Source organism: Myotis brandtii, unplaced genomic scaffold, assembly GCF_000412655.1.
Source record: "Myotis brandtii unplaced genomic scaffold, ASM41265v1 scaffold94, whole genome shotgun sequence".
Taxonomy (NCBI): domain Eukaryota; kingdom Metazoa; phylum Chordata; class Mammalia; order Chiroptera; family Vespertilionidae; genus Myotis; species Myotis brandtii.
The window spans coordinates 1571325-1587202 of record NW_005371876.1 but is presented as its reverse complement, the minus strand read 5'-3'; the positions used below and the strand labels follow the sequence as shown (position 1 = coordinate 1587202).

The window sequence follows — 15878 nt, the reverse complement described above, 5'->3', positions numbered from 1 at the left end:
AGGAAAAGAAGGAATGGTAAGTGATATACTAGGGTATTCTGTCTTTTAAACATGGGAACCACACCTTCTGTAAGTGTATAAATCTCCTATCTGCATTAGTATCTTCTTGAGTTAGAAATAAGGAAAGAGGACAGTATTTGTCCCAATGTGCTTTTCCAAAGGAAGATTATAGAGCAGGCAAGTGGGTGAGGACAGGTCAGTATGAATGCTAAAGAACAAGACGGGACAAGTCTAAGCACAGGGAGGGCCCTGGAGCAGAGCAGGAGAGCCAGAGCTGGGGGCTGGGTAATCGTCATCCAAATCACCATCTGCTTGTCCAGTCTCACCCAAACCCGACCAGCCCTTGTTCTCTGCAACTAGTCTTTTTCTCCAGCACACCCGTTCCAACAGCAGCACCACCTCTAAAAAACGATCCTGCCCCAAACAAGCCTCCTTGACCACTGTCTCCTAAGTCATTTCATTTTCTAACCAGGAAAATGCCCAGATCAATATTTGTGAATTAAGGGAACTCATAAAACAAAGTTCATGTTAACTTTTAGACTTACTTTTCACTAAAACCATAAAAGTTAGCAAAAAACTTCAACTGTAGAAACCTCCCAATTTTGGGCAGCTTGATGTTTGCTATGTAACACTGTTAACCAATAAAAGTTATACAAACAATTAAGATAGTAAGTCTCTTTGAGGATACAACAAACAAAATATGAATGAGCAGTGCTATACAGTGACCTAAATCAGCTCTTAACCAGGAAAATTGTTAAAACATTTTAAATGATCATTGAACATCTATCCATGTAGATAGAAGGTAATCTAGTTCATTTTAGCTATAGAAACAGTTTGTAGACATAACTGTATGTTAAAATGCCTACAGGTTGGAAAAACAACACAAAACTGTACCTCTCATTTGCCAGGCACTGGTGCTAATTTTACATTATTATCCCACTTAATGCTCAGTTTATCCTGTAAGGTAGTTTCTAATATTATCCTTTTTATAGATAAAACACCTGAGTACAAAAAGGCTAAGTAATTTACCCAGCTCTGAAACCCCGAGTCTGGATTTGACATGAGACACTTTGACTCCAGACCAATCCTCTCATCCTCTCACAGCACGGACAGTCCATCATGGATGCCAACAGCATGTTCATCTGGGTTCATTTAACCTCAAGCCTCAGCTTATGTAAAATGGGGCTAAAACCTTTCTTAGAGGACTGAGGTTACATGTACATGATACATGCCAGAAATCTAGAAAGTACTCAATAAATGCCAGCTAGTTCCCTTCAACCTACTCTTTTCTCACGCATACTGGGCTGAGAAAGGTGCATGCCTGTAAAAGAGGTATCTCTAAGACCAAATAGTTTGGATGGAAATAATAAACTCCCACATTAAGAACTATGAAACTCTTATAAAATACAGTCTACCTATATTAAATTCTATATGCTATATTCCATATGAGTCCTTTTAAGAACAAAAACAAATAAACTGCCCAGTGCTATAAGTGATTAAAAGGAGGGGGGGTAAACAGGGCAAGACCTTTCCCTTTCAACCAGTATAACAGTTAGCATTTCAGAGGTATTGCTTTGACCTAAATGACTTTTCATTCCATTTGCTTTAGGAAATGCAGTTCTACACTCACCTGCAGGCTTTCTACACACAGCTTCACAGAAGGTTTCTTCAGCACAGAACGGAGTGCAGAGGTCTCGGAGGGCGGGATGTCCCTCTTGCACAGTGGAGTAACCAGTGGTCCCACTTCGGGAGCTGTGCCTGTTAATTTGTCAAGTGAAACAGCATCACCTGATCCTTTGTCCTCTACTCGGTCAGCAACCTTGATTCCTTCAAAGTAAACATGTAAGCATGAAAGGTGGAAGACACCTGGATCCTTTTTGTTCTACACCAAAAATATGCATTTTGCATGCTATGAAAAAATTTAACTCCAATAGATCCTACTTAGGGATTAATATCTGGGATATCATTTGAAAACAGAAAAAGAAGACAGAGAAGTGGCACTAGTCACAGCTTTTAATTCCAATCTAACTATTGAGGGTAAAGGTAATAAGAAGTTTTGGCTCCCATGGAAATCTAAGCAGGTATCCACGAACCAGCTATTAACTGTTAGTGCCTCTACTCGTGACACCTATGTCCTGTACCATAAAACTAACCTGAGCTAAACCATGAATAATAGACAATTTTACTGCTGGAGCCAGAGGCATTTCAGCATGTAAGTCTAGTAGGAGGGAGAGGACGAGATGCTGAGGAGAAAGATTATAAAGTAAAAACAACTAACATACTATATGTGCCCTCAAACAAAGCAAAGCTCCCCACTGCAAATTCTTTCTCACAAGAAAGCACTGCCTTATGATCAACATTTAACAAATATGTATTATGCATTTCTGATAGGACAGACACTCTAGAGGCAGTGAAGAACAAAACATACAATGCCCCCATACCTTCAAAGGTCAAACGGACAAAAATAAAATACAATAACAGAGGGGTGGAAGGAAGCAGGTAGCCATGCCTATAAAGTGTAACATGAGGGATCCCTGTGATTAATCTGTGTTTTTTTTTAATTTCTTTTTTTTTATTGATTTTTTATAGAGAGGAAGGGAAAGAGATAGAGAGTTAGAAACATCGATGAGAGAGAAACATCGATCAGCCGCCTCCTGCACATCTCCTACTGGGGATGTGCCTGCAACCCAGGTACATGCCCTTGACCGGAATCGAACCTGGGACCTTTCAGTCTGCAGGCCGACGCTCTATCCACCGAGCCAAACCGGTTTCGGCGATTAATCTGTTTTATATACTGACTGTAGTATGGTCATGAGTCTACACATGATAAAATTACATGGAACTGAATATACATATAAAGGAATGCATGTAAAACTGGTAAAATCTGAAAAAAAAAATCAGTGAATTGTATCAGTGTCAATTTCTTGTTTGTGCCATTGCATTACAGCTATGAAGATGTGCTTGGGGGGGGGGGGGAGGGTAAGGGAAAGGTATACTGTATATCTTTAGATTATTTCTTGTAAGTGCATGTGACTCTATAGTTACCTCAAAGGAAAAAGTTAAAGAGTATATATAATAAGTAGTAACACATGCATTAAGGAAAATAATGTTGAGATATGGGATAGGGTGTGATAAGGTGGGAGGAGGGTGTTGCTGTTTTGGGGTGTTCAGGGACAGCTTCCTGGGCAGGCATGTGAATAAAGTGAAAGTGAGCCCTGCACAGACCTAGGGAGAAGCATTACATGCTCAAAGCCAAGTGCAAAGACCTGAGATAGGAATGTATTTGGCACATTACAGGGAGGGGCAAGCCCAGTATGACTGGAACAGAGTGAACAAGAAGAGCTAAGAAATAAGCTCAGAGCGAAGCCAAGGACTAGGTCAGGTAAGTTCTAATAGAAAGGATACTAGAAACTATTCTAAGTATGTTGGGAAGCCAATTAAAGATTTTAAAAAATGGGAATGACATAGTGGGGCTTGCATTTTAAAAGGAGCACCCTGGCTACTGTGTAGAAGACTCTAAGAAAAGGATGGGACGATGATAGAAACAGGGAAATTAAGATTTCCAGGCAAGAGGAGATGGTAGCTTGATATGAAATGATAGCAGTTAGGAGGTGAGAAGTGGCTAGACCAGCCGTGGGCAAACTACGGCCCGTTTGAAATGAATAAAACTAAAAAAAAAAAAAAGACCGTACCCTTTTATGTAATGATGTTTACTTTGAATTTATATTAGTTCACACAAACACTCCATCCATGCTTTTGTTCCGGCCCTCCGGTCCAGTTTAAGAACCCATTGTGGCCCTCGAGTCAAAAAGTTTGCCCACCCCTGGGCTAGACATTACAAATATGTTGAAGGTCAAACAGCATTTGTTAGTGGGGCTGGAAGTTGAACTTGAAAAAGGGAAATGTCAAAGTTTTTGGCACAAGCAATTGGGTGAATGGTAGTATCGTTTACTGAGATGAAGAAAATAGAGATGAGCAGGCTGGAGGAAGAAAAAACAATCAAGTACATTTAAGTACATTAAGTCTGAGATGTTTATTAGGCATCCATGTGGAGATCAGGTAAGGCAGTGGGCACTTAACTTTAGTGTTCTGGGAAGAGGCCAAGGACAGATAGTTAAATTTTGAAGGAGCAGCCTAAATGCATTTAATGTTATAAGAATGTCTGCAATCACTGAGTTTAGAGAGAAAAAAATCCAAGCATTGGCATTTAAATGAAAGAGGAGAAACAAGAAAAATACATAAAGATGATCCGCAAAATAGTGGAAAACACGAGAGGATGATGTCTTAATGCCCAATGAAGGAACCACTTCTCACAGGAGGGCAGGCCAGCTCTGCCTGTAATGCCTGTGAGACCTCAAGGAGAGGAGTATATTGAGAATGACATCTGGGATAGCAATGAGAAGGCTATTGGTTACAAAGGCCTGTTTGGAGCTGGATCAAGAAAGAATGGGATGAGGCGCTTTGGGTTGGTGAACAGTGGAGACTGAGAAAGAGTGGAGCACTTGGAGAGGTCATGGGAGCTCCGAGCCCTTCTCCATATGCTGTTCCTGACTTATATCCTTTTATAATAACCTGGTGATCTAAAACCAAATTTTTATGAAATAAAGAAAATGGAATTAAACTGGTGGGAAAAACCCAATTAGTCAGGAGTGAAAAAAACAACAGAGGACATCATTGTCACAGGAGCAAAAGGAAGGGAATGTTAACCACAGATGCACTGTTGAAGGCTCCAGAGGCACTGTGCTAGAGGCTGATCGGTAGGAAGACAGGCATATTCTTCCGATAGAGCTCATACAGCAACATGAATAAGGAGATTCCTAAACTTAAATGGTTTGGATGTTCCTTGTGTCGACAATATCAAGAAGTTAAATGTCTCAGTGGGCAGATACTGATTCACTACATTTTAAAAAATCTATCATTTTATCTTTATCTGTGGATACTACATAGACCATTAATTCAAATACTAGAGGCCCAGTGCACAAAATTCATGCAGTGGTAGGGTCCCTAGCAGCTGCCAGCCAGGTACCCTCCTTTCCCCCGGCCACCTGCCACCACTGGGGCCTCCCTCCCTTCCCCCAGCCAGCCCCACCCCCTGGTCGAACTCCCGGATGAACTCCCAGTCAAGGGGATAATTTGCATACTACGCTTTTATTATATAGGACTGCTTCACCCATGGACTGGTGAGCATCACTGGTTTCTGAATAAACAATTCTACATGAAGATATTATTATTTAGGACTAAGTAAATCATTGGCTCTGAACACTTAACTGGAAGTGCTAAAACACCATATAATTGTAATGGGTCTTACCAAAGCCAGTGGCCAGAGGGTAAAAATAGATTAAGGGTCAAAGCACATCAAAAAGAAAGGAATTTATGAGCTACCCAGCTCTTCCACTCAGGAGCTAGATTGTGGAACTGACACTTGTTCATATAGTTCTGGTTTGCTCAACTGGATGAATCCTGAGGTCTCACAACTTTATCATTCTTTCTATTTTTACATGGCTTCCTGGCTTTTATGTTGCCAATATATGTGACTCTGACTGATGTCTTCAGATGTATTAGAAGCTGACATCACCTAACCAATGCTGCAACCAAATGAATGGTTTTACCCCCAAAATACTGTAAGGTGCATCTGTCTCGTCACCCCTCATTTTCCTTTGTTATAACTTCTTGCTGCACTACAGTCACAATGTAGAATTACCTCTTGTCTACAGAAAGCAGTGAGGCTGCTTTCATTTGCTTTGTACTTTATAAAAACCTCCCTTTGCCTTGGATTCTGGCATTTGGTTGAATGTAGTCAGAAGATAATCTGCACATAGTGGTCCTTCATCTATCCACACCAAAGATTGAGGCATTCTAGGTCAAGGAGCTGATTACGGAACCAAAAAGCCACTTCATTTTTTTTTAAAACAAAATTTTTATTGATTGATTTTTTAGAGAGAGAGAAACATTAATTTGTTGTTCCACTTATGTATGCATTCATTGGCTGTTTCTTGTATGTAACCTGACCCATCAAACCCACTACCTTGACGTATTGGGACCACACTCTTAACCAACTGAGCTATCTGCTGGCCACGGTCTTTTTTTCTAGCCCCAGTGTGCTTTGTGCAAATCAAACTGGTAGACCACTGGTCAACTCCTTTTATGGAAAATGGCCTGTGATTTAACTTGCACAGATATATCTGTGAGGAACAGAGCAGGCAGGCTGGACTTCTGGCTAGAGGGGTAAAAAGGACAAGGTAAAAAGGGCAAGGGAGATAATGGAGGTATCTTGAGGGCTCTCTCCTCTTCGAGCTCTCCCTGAACTAAGTATATTTTAACTCACTTTACAAGATCTCTTTACTCTTTCTAAAGCTGTATTGTCTGAAATATAATAACCTCTTGGGTGCCACCAAATAACCAGTTTAAAACACTGCCATCAGCAGTAAGCTCTTTTAATCGAGGCCCCACATCTGTAGTTGATTTCTTTCTCTGTCTTGTACAATATTTCTGTTTAGGGCCTAGTGAGGTGTTAAAATGGGATATGTTGGCTCCTGTTGTACAGGGAGATATCTGGTATGATGACGGTTTTTAATGACCACCCATACCTCTTACATTTTATCCTAAGACAAAGTCCTATGAGAGTAAAGCAAGAATATTGGTATAAAATGCTGAAGGCAACAGCATCTTATTTCACCAAGTTAACAAGCACATATAACCCAGCTCTATGTCTCACCCATCCATCATATGATTAAAATTAAGAAGTTAGAGCAGATGTGTGCTATAAAAAATGCTAAAGAAAGTTCTTTTTCAGGCTGAAGGGAAACAGTATTAGAAGGAAACTTAGAAATTCAGGAAGGAATGAAGAGTACCAGAAATTGTGTCCGAGTGGCTAACTATAAAAGACTATTTCCCCCCCAAATACACGATTGCTTGAAGGAAAAAAAAATATCTTGTGGGGTTTAAAATGAATAGAAATGTAATACAAATGACATCAACAGTGTAAAGGACCATAAAAAAAAACATGAGCAGGTACACAGAAAATAGATCTATGCAGTTTGCAAAATTTCTATATTTTACATCAAATTGTATATTAACTCCAAGGATGTTGTGGAAAGTTAAGGATGTATGTCGCAATCCCTAGAGTAAAGTTATAAAAAAGATGCAATAAAGTATAGTTTAAAAGGTAACAAGAGGAGATTTCAACATGGTGGCCGGCATGACCTAAGTGAGAGAGAGTGTGAGTAAGGGTGAGTGTGCTGGTGTGTGCTCTCGTGCGTGGGTGGGTGGGTGTGGTTGTGGGTGTGGGGGAGCGCGCAGGGAGTCTCAAGGGCGGGCTGTTTGGGCTCTCCTTCAAGGAGCCCCTGCTACCATCACAGCCACTCCCAGACGCGACTTCGGCGTGGAGACCATGCCACCTTGAAGGGTTTCCAAGGTTCTCCTTGAAAGGCGGCTGCGGGGAGCGGCACCAGCTAGGTGCCCAGTCTGGCCCCCACCAGGCGGAACCCACATACTCCACCCCAGACACTACCCAGACTAAGCGGACAGTGGCGAGGCCCAGCACGCCTTCAGAGGAAACCTACAGCACCCCCTGCACCACCACCACAAGGAGCCTCTGATATTGCCACAGCCACTCCCTGGGCACAGCTCCAGCTTGGAGAGAGCTCCATCTTGAAGAGTTTCCAAAGTCCCCCTTGTGAGGCTGCGGGAAGCGGCAGTGGCTAGGCACCAAGGATCGCCACCACCCATACTCACAGCGTCCTGGGCCCGAATGCACGTGCACCCTGCCCAGGACCCAGGTGAGGTCACAACCCAGACTCTGCGTGCATACAGTGGACACCGGTAGGACCCCTGGGCCTGCAATGGAAACTGGACATCAGCGCTCCTGGCATACAACCAGCCAGACCTCGAGCACCTGACAGCTACACAATCTGGACTCTATGCCACCACTGTGCGACTGCCACTGACCCTGCAGGACTCTCGCCCCTGCTGTGTATTCACCCACCGCCACCTCTACTGTGCTGACATCACCACCCAAGAGTCCAGCTGCTCGGCTCCACCATCAGGGCTAGGGGACAGAACTGTGCTGAAGGCTGGGAGGTGGGTGAAGCCGCCCCTGACTTGGACCTATTAGAACTGAGGACCTAAGGCAGTGGTTCTCAACCTTCTGGCCCTTTAAATACAGTTCCTCATGTTGTGACCCAACCATAAAATTATTTTCGTTGCTACTTCATAACTGTAATGTTGCTACTGTTATGAATCGTAATGTAAATATCCGGTATGCAGGATGGTCTTAGGCGACCCCTGTGAAAGGGTCGTTCGACCGCCAAAGGGGTCGCAACCCACAGGTTGAGAACCGCTGAGTCCTAAGGAGACTGAAGAGGCTGCAGATCTGTAGGTGAGAAGGGAGTGCTGGGACTGAGAGGAGGCCCTGAGGGCACTGGCTGTGGAGACTGCGGAGTTGGTGCAGCAGTGGAAGCCTGGGACTGAAGTCCCTGGATAGAGTAGTGCTAGCACCCCACCATAGAGCAGCCTGGGAAGCTCCTCCTCATCCATGACCCGAGAAGGGCCATGACCCGAGAAGGGCCATGCAGTAGAGCTTAGGGCCAGCCTACACTGGAGGGGTCTGAAGGACACACCCAACATTGAATCTAGGAGAGCTGTCTATTTCTTGGAGGAATTTGTGCTGGTGAGCAGAAAGGGGGCTGGACAGTAGGTCCAGGAAGGAGATCAGCCCTGTCCACCTGGAACACAGGGGAGGTGCCCTTTCCCAGCAAAACAGCTGCTTCTGACCCGACCTGCAGTGACCTGAGACAAGGGGCAGGAAATGTGTTCCCATCCAGGTGGCAGAGAGGAGGTGCCAGCAAACCAGGAAGAGCTGATCAGGCATTAGAAGGAGGAAGGGCTCAGCCACCCCTCCTACAAGCTACTGGCACTACCCCCAACACAAGATGATCAAACCATCCCAGCCAAGATCAGGATACTCCCACAGAGCCCAGCTGTGTGGGGAAAGGGTGAACAGCTCAGAACAGGGACAATCAAGGCATAAGACTCGAGGCAGACCAACCTCTGAGCTAAGGAGTTCCCGCCCGCTGGACTACTAGTGGCTTCAACCTATCGGACAGGTTGCCCAGGGCCAGAAAAGGACAGTGAATCACATTGGGCTGCACCAGAGAACTCCCAGGAGGTCCAGGATAGACACACCAAGGGACCAGATTCAACATCAAAGCAAAATCCAGCAAGCTCCACAAATAGTGGACCTAAAGATTTTTGAGTGTATGTGGCTTTGTTTTTTGGTGTGTGTGTATGCGTATGTGTGCACAAGTGGCTTTTTGTGCTTTTCTTTTTCCCTTTTATCTTTCTTTTTTTCTTGCATATCTCTAATTTCTCTTTCCTTTGATTCTGTTCTCCTTTTGTCTCTTCTTGTTATTAATTTTTCTCATTTTATGTTTTATCCTTTTTTCCATTTTACTTTTCCTATCTATACCTTAATATACCCATTATTACTACATTTTAAATTCATTATTATTTCATTTCTTTTCTGTTTCCTTTTCTTTTTGCCTCCTATACTCGTTCTTTTAGCTTCCTCCTTGCTCCCATATAGCCATTTTTTTAATCTTCTTCTTTCTCCCTTTTTCTTTATATCCCCTCTAAGCCTTTGGCCACATGTCTTTTAGTATTCTTTTTATTTTTTCTTTGCTTTCTCTTATTTTTCCTTCTTAGTCTTTCCTGTTAATTGTTGCTTTGCATACCTTAATTTTCATGGTGTTTTTGGTTTGGTCCTGTTGTGTCTTGTTCTGTTCTGTCAGCAGGTATAACTGCTGGCACAACAAGGTTGGGGTTGAGCCTGTCAGCAAGTCGGAGGGGAGATCCCTCCAATGAATGGGACATCAACAGATAAGTCCCAATTATAACAGGAGAGCCCAAAATAATGCACACAAAGGGGCATTCCTAGAGCATCCATCTCAGGACAACAAAGAGACTGCACCACTGGACCCCTCAAAACACTTTCTACATGAGGCCATCCCACAATGACTGGGACACATAACAGTTCTACCTAATACATAGAAACGAATACAAAGAGACAGATAAAATGGGAAGGCAAAGAAACAATCCCCAAATGAAGAAAAAGAAGGAATCTCCAGAAAAAGAACTAAAAAAAATTTAGGCAAGCAAACAGACAGAGTTCAAAATAATGGTTATAAAGATGCTTAAGGAGCTTAGTGCAAATTACAAGGAACTCGGTGGGAACTATAGCAGCATGAAAGAGGAAATCCTATATAATAAAGAGGCAATATGCAAATTGACCATCACACCCTCGCACGAGATGGCCGCCCCTGTGTGGTCACAAGATGGCCACCACAAGATGGCCGGCAGGGGAGGGCAGTTGTGGGCGACCAGGCCTGCAGGGGAGGGCAGTTGGGGGTGACCAGGCCTGCAGGGGAGGGCAGTTAGGGGCAACCGGGCTGGCAGGGGAGGGCAGTTGGGGGGTACCAGGCCAGCAGGGGAGGGCAGTTAAGGACAACCGGGCCGGCAGGGGAGGGCAGTTGGGGGCGATCGGGCCAGCAGGGGAGGGCAGTTGGGGGCAATCAGGCCGGCAGGGGAGCAGTAAGGCGTCGATCAGGCTGGCAGGGGAGTGTTTCGGGGGTGATCAGACTGGCAAGCAGAAGCGATTAGGGGCATTCAGGCAGGCAGGCGAGCAGTTTGGAGCCAGCAGTCCCGGATTGTGAGAGGGATGTCCGACTGCCGGTTTAGGCCCGATTCCACAGGGGTCCCAGATTGGAGAGGATGCAGGCTGGGCTGAGGGACACACACCCCCTCCAGTTCACGAATTTCGTGCACCGGGCCTCTAGTAGAAACTATAAACCAGAACCAGACAGAAATGGAGAATAACATATCTGACATCATGGATATACTGAAAGGAATTAAAAGTAGATTGGATGAAGCCAAAGATCCAATCAGTAATTTGGAAGACAAGGTAGAAATAAATATCAAATTAGAGGAATATCTATTACAGGAATACCAGAAGGGGGAGAAGATGAGCAAAGAACAGAGAACCTATTTCAAGAAATAATGACAGAAAACTTCCCCAACCTGGTAAAGGGAAAAGTTCAGGAGGCACAGAGTCCCAATCAAGATGAAGCCAAAGAGACCCACACCTAGACACATTGTAATTAAAATGGCAAATGTTAAAGATAAAGAAAGAATCTTATAGACAGCAAGAGAGAGACAGAAAATTACCTACAAAGGAGTTCCCATTAGAATGTCAACTTACTTCTCAATAGAAGGGGGTGGCATGAAGTATTCAAAGTAATGAAAAGCAAGGGCCTAAATCCAAGAATACTGTATCCAGAAAAATTGAAGGTGAAATAAAAAGCTTTTGAAACAAAAAATTGGTTTAAGAAGTACTTTACCACCAAACCAGCAATGCAAGAAATATTTAAAAAAAAAAAAAGGACTGCTTTAAGAAGAAAAGGAGAGAGAGAAGGGATCTAGGCATAAAGAAAATAAAAATGGCAATAAATACCTATCAATAATAACCTTAAATGTAAGTGGATTAAATGCTCCAGTCAAAAGACATAGGCTGACTGAACAGATAAGAAAACATGACCCACATATATGCTGCCTACAAGAGACCCACCTCAGAACAAAAGATACAGACTAAGAGTGAAGGGATGGACAAAAATATTCCATGCAAATGGCAAAGGAAAAAAAGCTGAGGTCCTCATATCAGACAAAATAGACTTCAAAACAAAGGCCATAACTACATAACACTAAAGGAAATGATTCACCAAGAAAATATAACCCTTGTAAACACAAACATACCCAATATAGGAGCACCAAAATATATTTTTTAAAAAAACAACTTCTTGATGGACTTTAAGGGAGAGATGGACAGCAATGCAGTGATAGTAGGGGACTTTAACACCCCATTGACATCACTGGATAGATCTCCCAGACAAAAAAATCAACAAGGAAACAGAGGCACCCTACATCAGATGGATCTAACTGATATTTACAGAACATTTCACCCCAAAGCAAGAGAATATACATTCTTCTCAAGTACACATGGAACATTCTCAAAAACAGACTACATGTAAGGATACAAAACAAGACTACACAAATTCAAGAAGATTGACACAGTACCAAGCATCTTCTCAGATCACAATGGCATGAAGTTAGAAATCAACTATATTAAAAAAAACAACTCAAAAACACTGAAATACATAGAGACTAAAGAGCATGTTACTAAACAATGAATGAGTTACCAATGAGATCAAGCAAGAAATTAAAAACTTCCTAGAGCCGTAACCAGTTTGGTTCAGTGGATAGAGTGTCGGCCTGTGGACTTAAGAGTCCCAGGTTCAATTCCGGTCAAGGACATATACCTTGGTTGTGGGCACATCCCCAGTAGGGGGTGTGCAGGAGGCAGCTGATTGATGTTTCTCTCTCACTGATGTTTCTAACGCTCTATCCCTCTCCCTTCTTCTCTGTAAAAAAAATCAATAAAATATATTTTAAAAAAAATAAACTTCCTGGAAACAAATGAAAATGAACAACCAACCAACCAATACTATGGGACACAGTGAAACCAGTCATGAAAGGGAAGTTCATAGCATTACAGACCTACCTCAAGAAATAAGAAAAAGCACCAATAAGCTATCTAACCCTACAACTAAATGAATTAGAAAGACAACAGCAAGAAAAGCCCAGAGGAAGCAGAAGAATGATCAGAGAAGAAATGATATAGAAACTAAAAAGAACAATACAAAAGATCAATGAATCCAAGTGCTGGTTCTTTGAAAAGATAAACAGGATTGATGAATCCAGACTCATCAAGAATCAAAATAAAATCAAGAAACAAAATAAAATCAGAAATGAAAGAGGCAATATAAAAACAGACACCACAGAAATACAAAAAAATGTAAGCAAATACTATGAACAACTATATGCCAACAAACGGGACTACCTGGGCAAAATGGACAAATTCCTAGAAACATACAATCTTCCAAAACTCAACCGGGAAGAATCAGAAAATCCGAGTAGGCCAATAACAACTGATGAAATTGAAGCAGTCATTTAAAAACTCGCAACAAACAAAAGTCCTGGCCCGGATGGATTTACAGGAGAATTTTACCAAACATTCAATGAATAACTAACACCTATCCTCCTCAAACTATTCCAAAAAATTCAAGCTTGAATATTTCCAAGCTCTTTTTATAAAGCCAGTATTACCCTAATTCCAAAACCAGGTAAAGACACTACAAAGAAAGAAAATTACAGGCCAATATTCCTGATGCACACAAATGCTAAAATCCTCAACAAAATATTAGCAAATCAGATCCAGCAATATATTAAAATGATCATACAGCATGATCAATTCTGGGGATGCAAAGCTGGTACAATATTTGCAAATCAATAAATGTGATGATACAGCATATAAACAAAATGAAAGATAAAAATCACATGATCTAGCTCCCTTATAATCCAAGGGTTTATATTTTTTTAAGTTTGTTCATATTTGTATGTACATAACTATTTAAAGCCAGGGGATTATCTTTCGATAAATATGTAACTGGCAAAAAATAAATAAAAATCACATGATCCTATCAATAGATGCAGAAAAAGCATTCAACAAAATCCAGCCACCTTTTTTAATAAAAATTCTCTTAGTAAAGTGGGACTAGAGGGATCATACCTCAACATAATAAATGCCATGTATGACAAACCTACAGCCAACATATTACTCAATGGGCAAAAACTAAAAGAGTTTTCCTTAAAACAAGAACAAGACAAGGATGTCCCCTTTCCCCCCTCTTTTTTTTTTTTTAAATATATTTTATTGATTTTTTTTTACAGAGAGGAAGGGAGAGAGATAGAGAGTTAGAAACATCGATCAGCCGCCTCCTGCACATCTCCTACTGGGGATGTGCCCGCAACCCAGGTACATGCCCTTGACCGGAATCGAACCTGGGACCTTTCAGTCCGCAGGCCGACACTCTATCCACTGAGCCAAACCGGTTTTGGCTACTTTCCCCACTCTTATTCAACTTAATACTAGAAGTCCTAGCCACAGCAATCAGACAAGAAGAGATAAAAGGCATCCAAATTGGAAAGGAGGGCATAAAACTGTCATTATTCATAGATGACATGATATTGTAGATAGAAAATCCTAAAGACTCCATCAGGAAACCACTAGGCTTAATAAATGAATTCGGCAAGGTAGAAAGATACAAAATCAACATCCAGAAATTGATGGCATTTTTATACAGCAGTAATGAATTCTCAGAAAGAGAAACTAAAAAAACAATCCCATTTACCATTGCAACAAAAAGATAAGATACCTAGAAATGAACTTAACCAAAGAGGTAAAAGACCTGTATTTGGAAAACTATAGGACATTGAAAAAAGAAATAGAGGAAGATACAAACAAATTGAAACATATACCATGTTCATAGGTTGGAAGAATTAACATCACTAAAATGTCTATACTAACCAAAGCAATCTACAGATTCAACATAATCCCTATTAAAATACCAATGGCACACTTCACATAACTAGAACAAATACTCCAAAAATTATATTATAGAGAACCATAAAAGACCCCGAATGGCAATAGCAATCTTGGGAAAGAAGAACAAAGTTGGAGGGATTACAATACCAGATATGAAACTATACTACAAAGCCATTATAACCAAAACAGCCTGGTACTGGGACAAAAAGAGGCATATAGACAAATGGTTCAGAACAGAAACCCCAGAAATTGACCCACACCATTACGGTCAATTAATATCTGACAAAGGAGGCAAGAATACACAGTGGAGTAAAGACAGTCTTTTCAAAAAATGGTGTTGAGAAAACTGGAAATGTAAAAAAAATAAAAATAGACCATCACCTTACACCATATACAAGAATAAACACAAAATGGGTAAAAGACTTAAATGTAAGGCATGAAACCATAAAAATATTAGAAAAAAAAAAACAGCCAGTAAAATCTCAGACATCTCACATAACAGAATTTTTGCCAATACATCTCCTAGGGCAAGAGAAACAAAGGAAAAAATAAACAAATGGGACTACACCAAAATAAAAAGCTTCTGCACAGCAAAAGAAAATAAAAATGAAAAGGGAACCCATCGTATGGGAGAACATATTTGCCAAAGATACATCTAATAAGGGGTTAATATCCTAAACACATGAAGTACTCATACAACCCCAAAAAAAGAAGACAAACAATCCCATTAAAAAACGGGCAGAGGACCTGAATAGACATTTCTCCAGACATACAAATGGCCAAGCAACATATGAAAAGATGCTCAAAGTCACTAATTAACAGAGACATGCAAATTAAAACCACAATGAGATATCACCTCACACCCGGTCAAAATGGCTATAATAAAAAAATCAGTAACAACAAATGCTTGTGAGGACATGGAGAAAAGAACACTAGTTCACTGCTGGTGGGAATGCAGATGGTGCAGCCACTATGAAAAATAGTAGGGAATTTCCTCAAAAACTTAAAAATGGAACTTCTGTTTGACCCAGAGATTGCACTTCTTGGAATATAACCTAAAAACCCCAAAACACCAATCAGAAAGAATATATGCACCCCTATGTTCATAGCAGCATTGTTTATAATAGCTAAGATTTAGAAACAGCCCAAGTGCCCATCAATAGATGAATGAATAAACCAGCTGTGGACATTTACACAATGGAATACAATGCAGCTGTAAAAAAGAAGGATCTCTTACCCTTTGGGACAGCATGGATGGACATGGAGACTATTATGTAAGTGAAATAAGTTCATCTGAGAAAGAAATATCACATGATCTCACTTATTTGTGGAATCTAATGAACTGACCAACAAAATAAGACTTGAAGCTGGAGACAAAGAACAA

At 41.3% G+C, this 15878-nt stretch overlaps 1 protein-coding gene across 7 annotated transcripts in view; it reads right to left on the bottom strand.

Annotated features, from left to right (window-relative positions):
• The window catches only part of CDCA2 (cell division cycle associated 2), a 67012-nt gene that overhangs the window by 30296 nt on the left and 20838 nt on the right, over window positions 1-15878 (bottom strand). For all 7 annotated transcript variants that reach the window (XM_014533088.1, XM_014533090.1, XM_005885927.2 and 4 more), the window contains one exon: window positions 1631-1827. In XM_014533088.1, the coding sequence (XP_014388574.1) occupies window positions 1631-1827 (197 nt within the window). The remainder of the gene's footprint in view (window positions 1-1630; window positions 1828-15878) is intronic.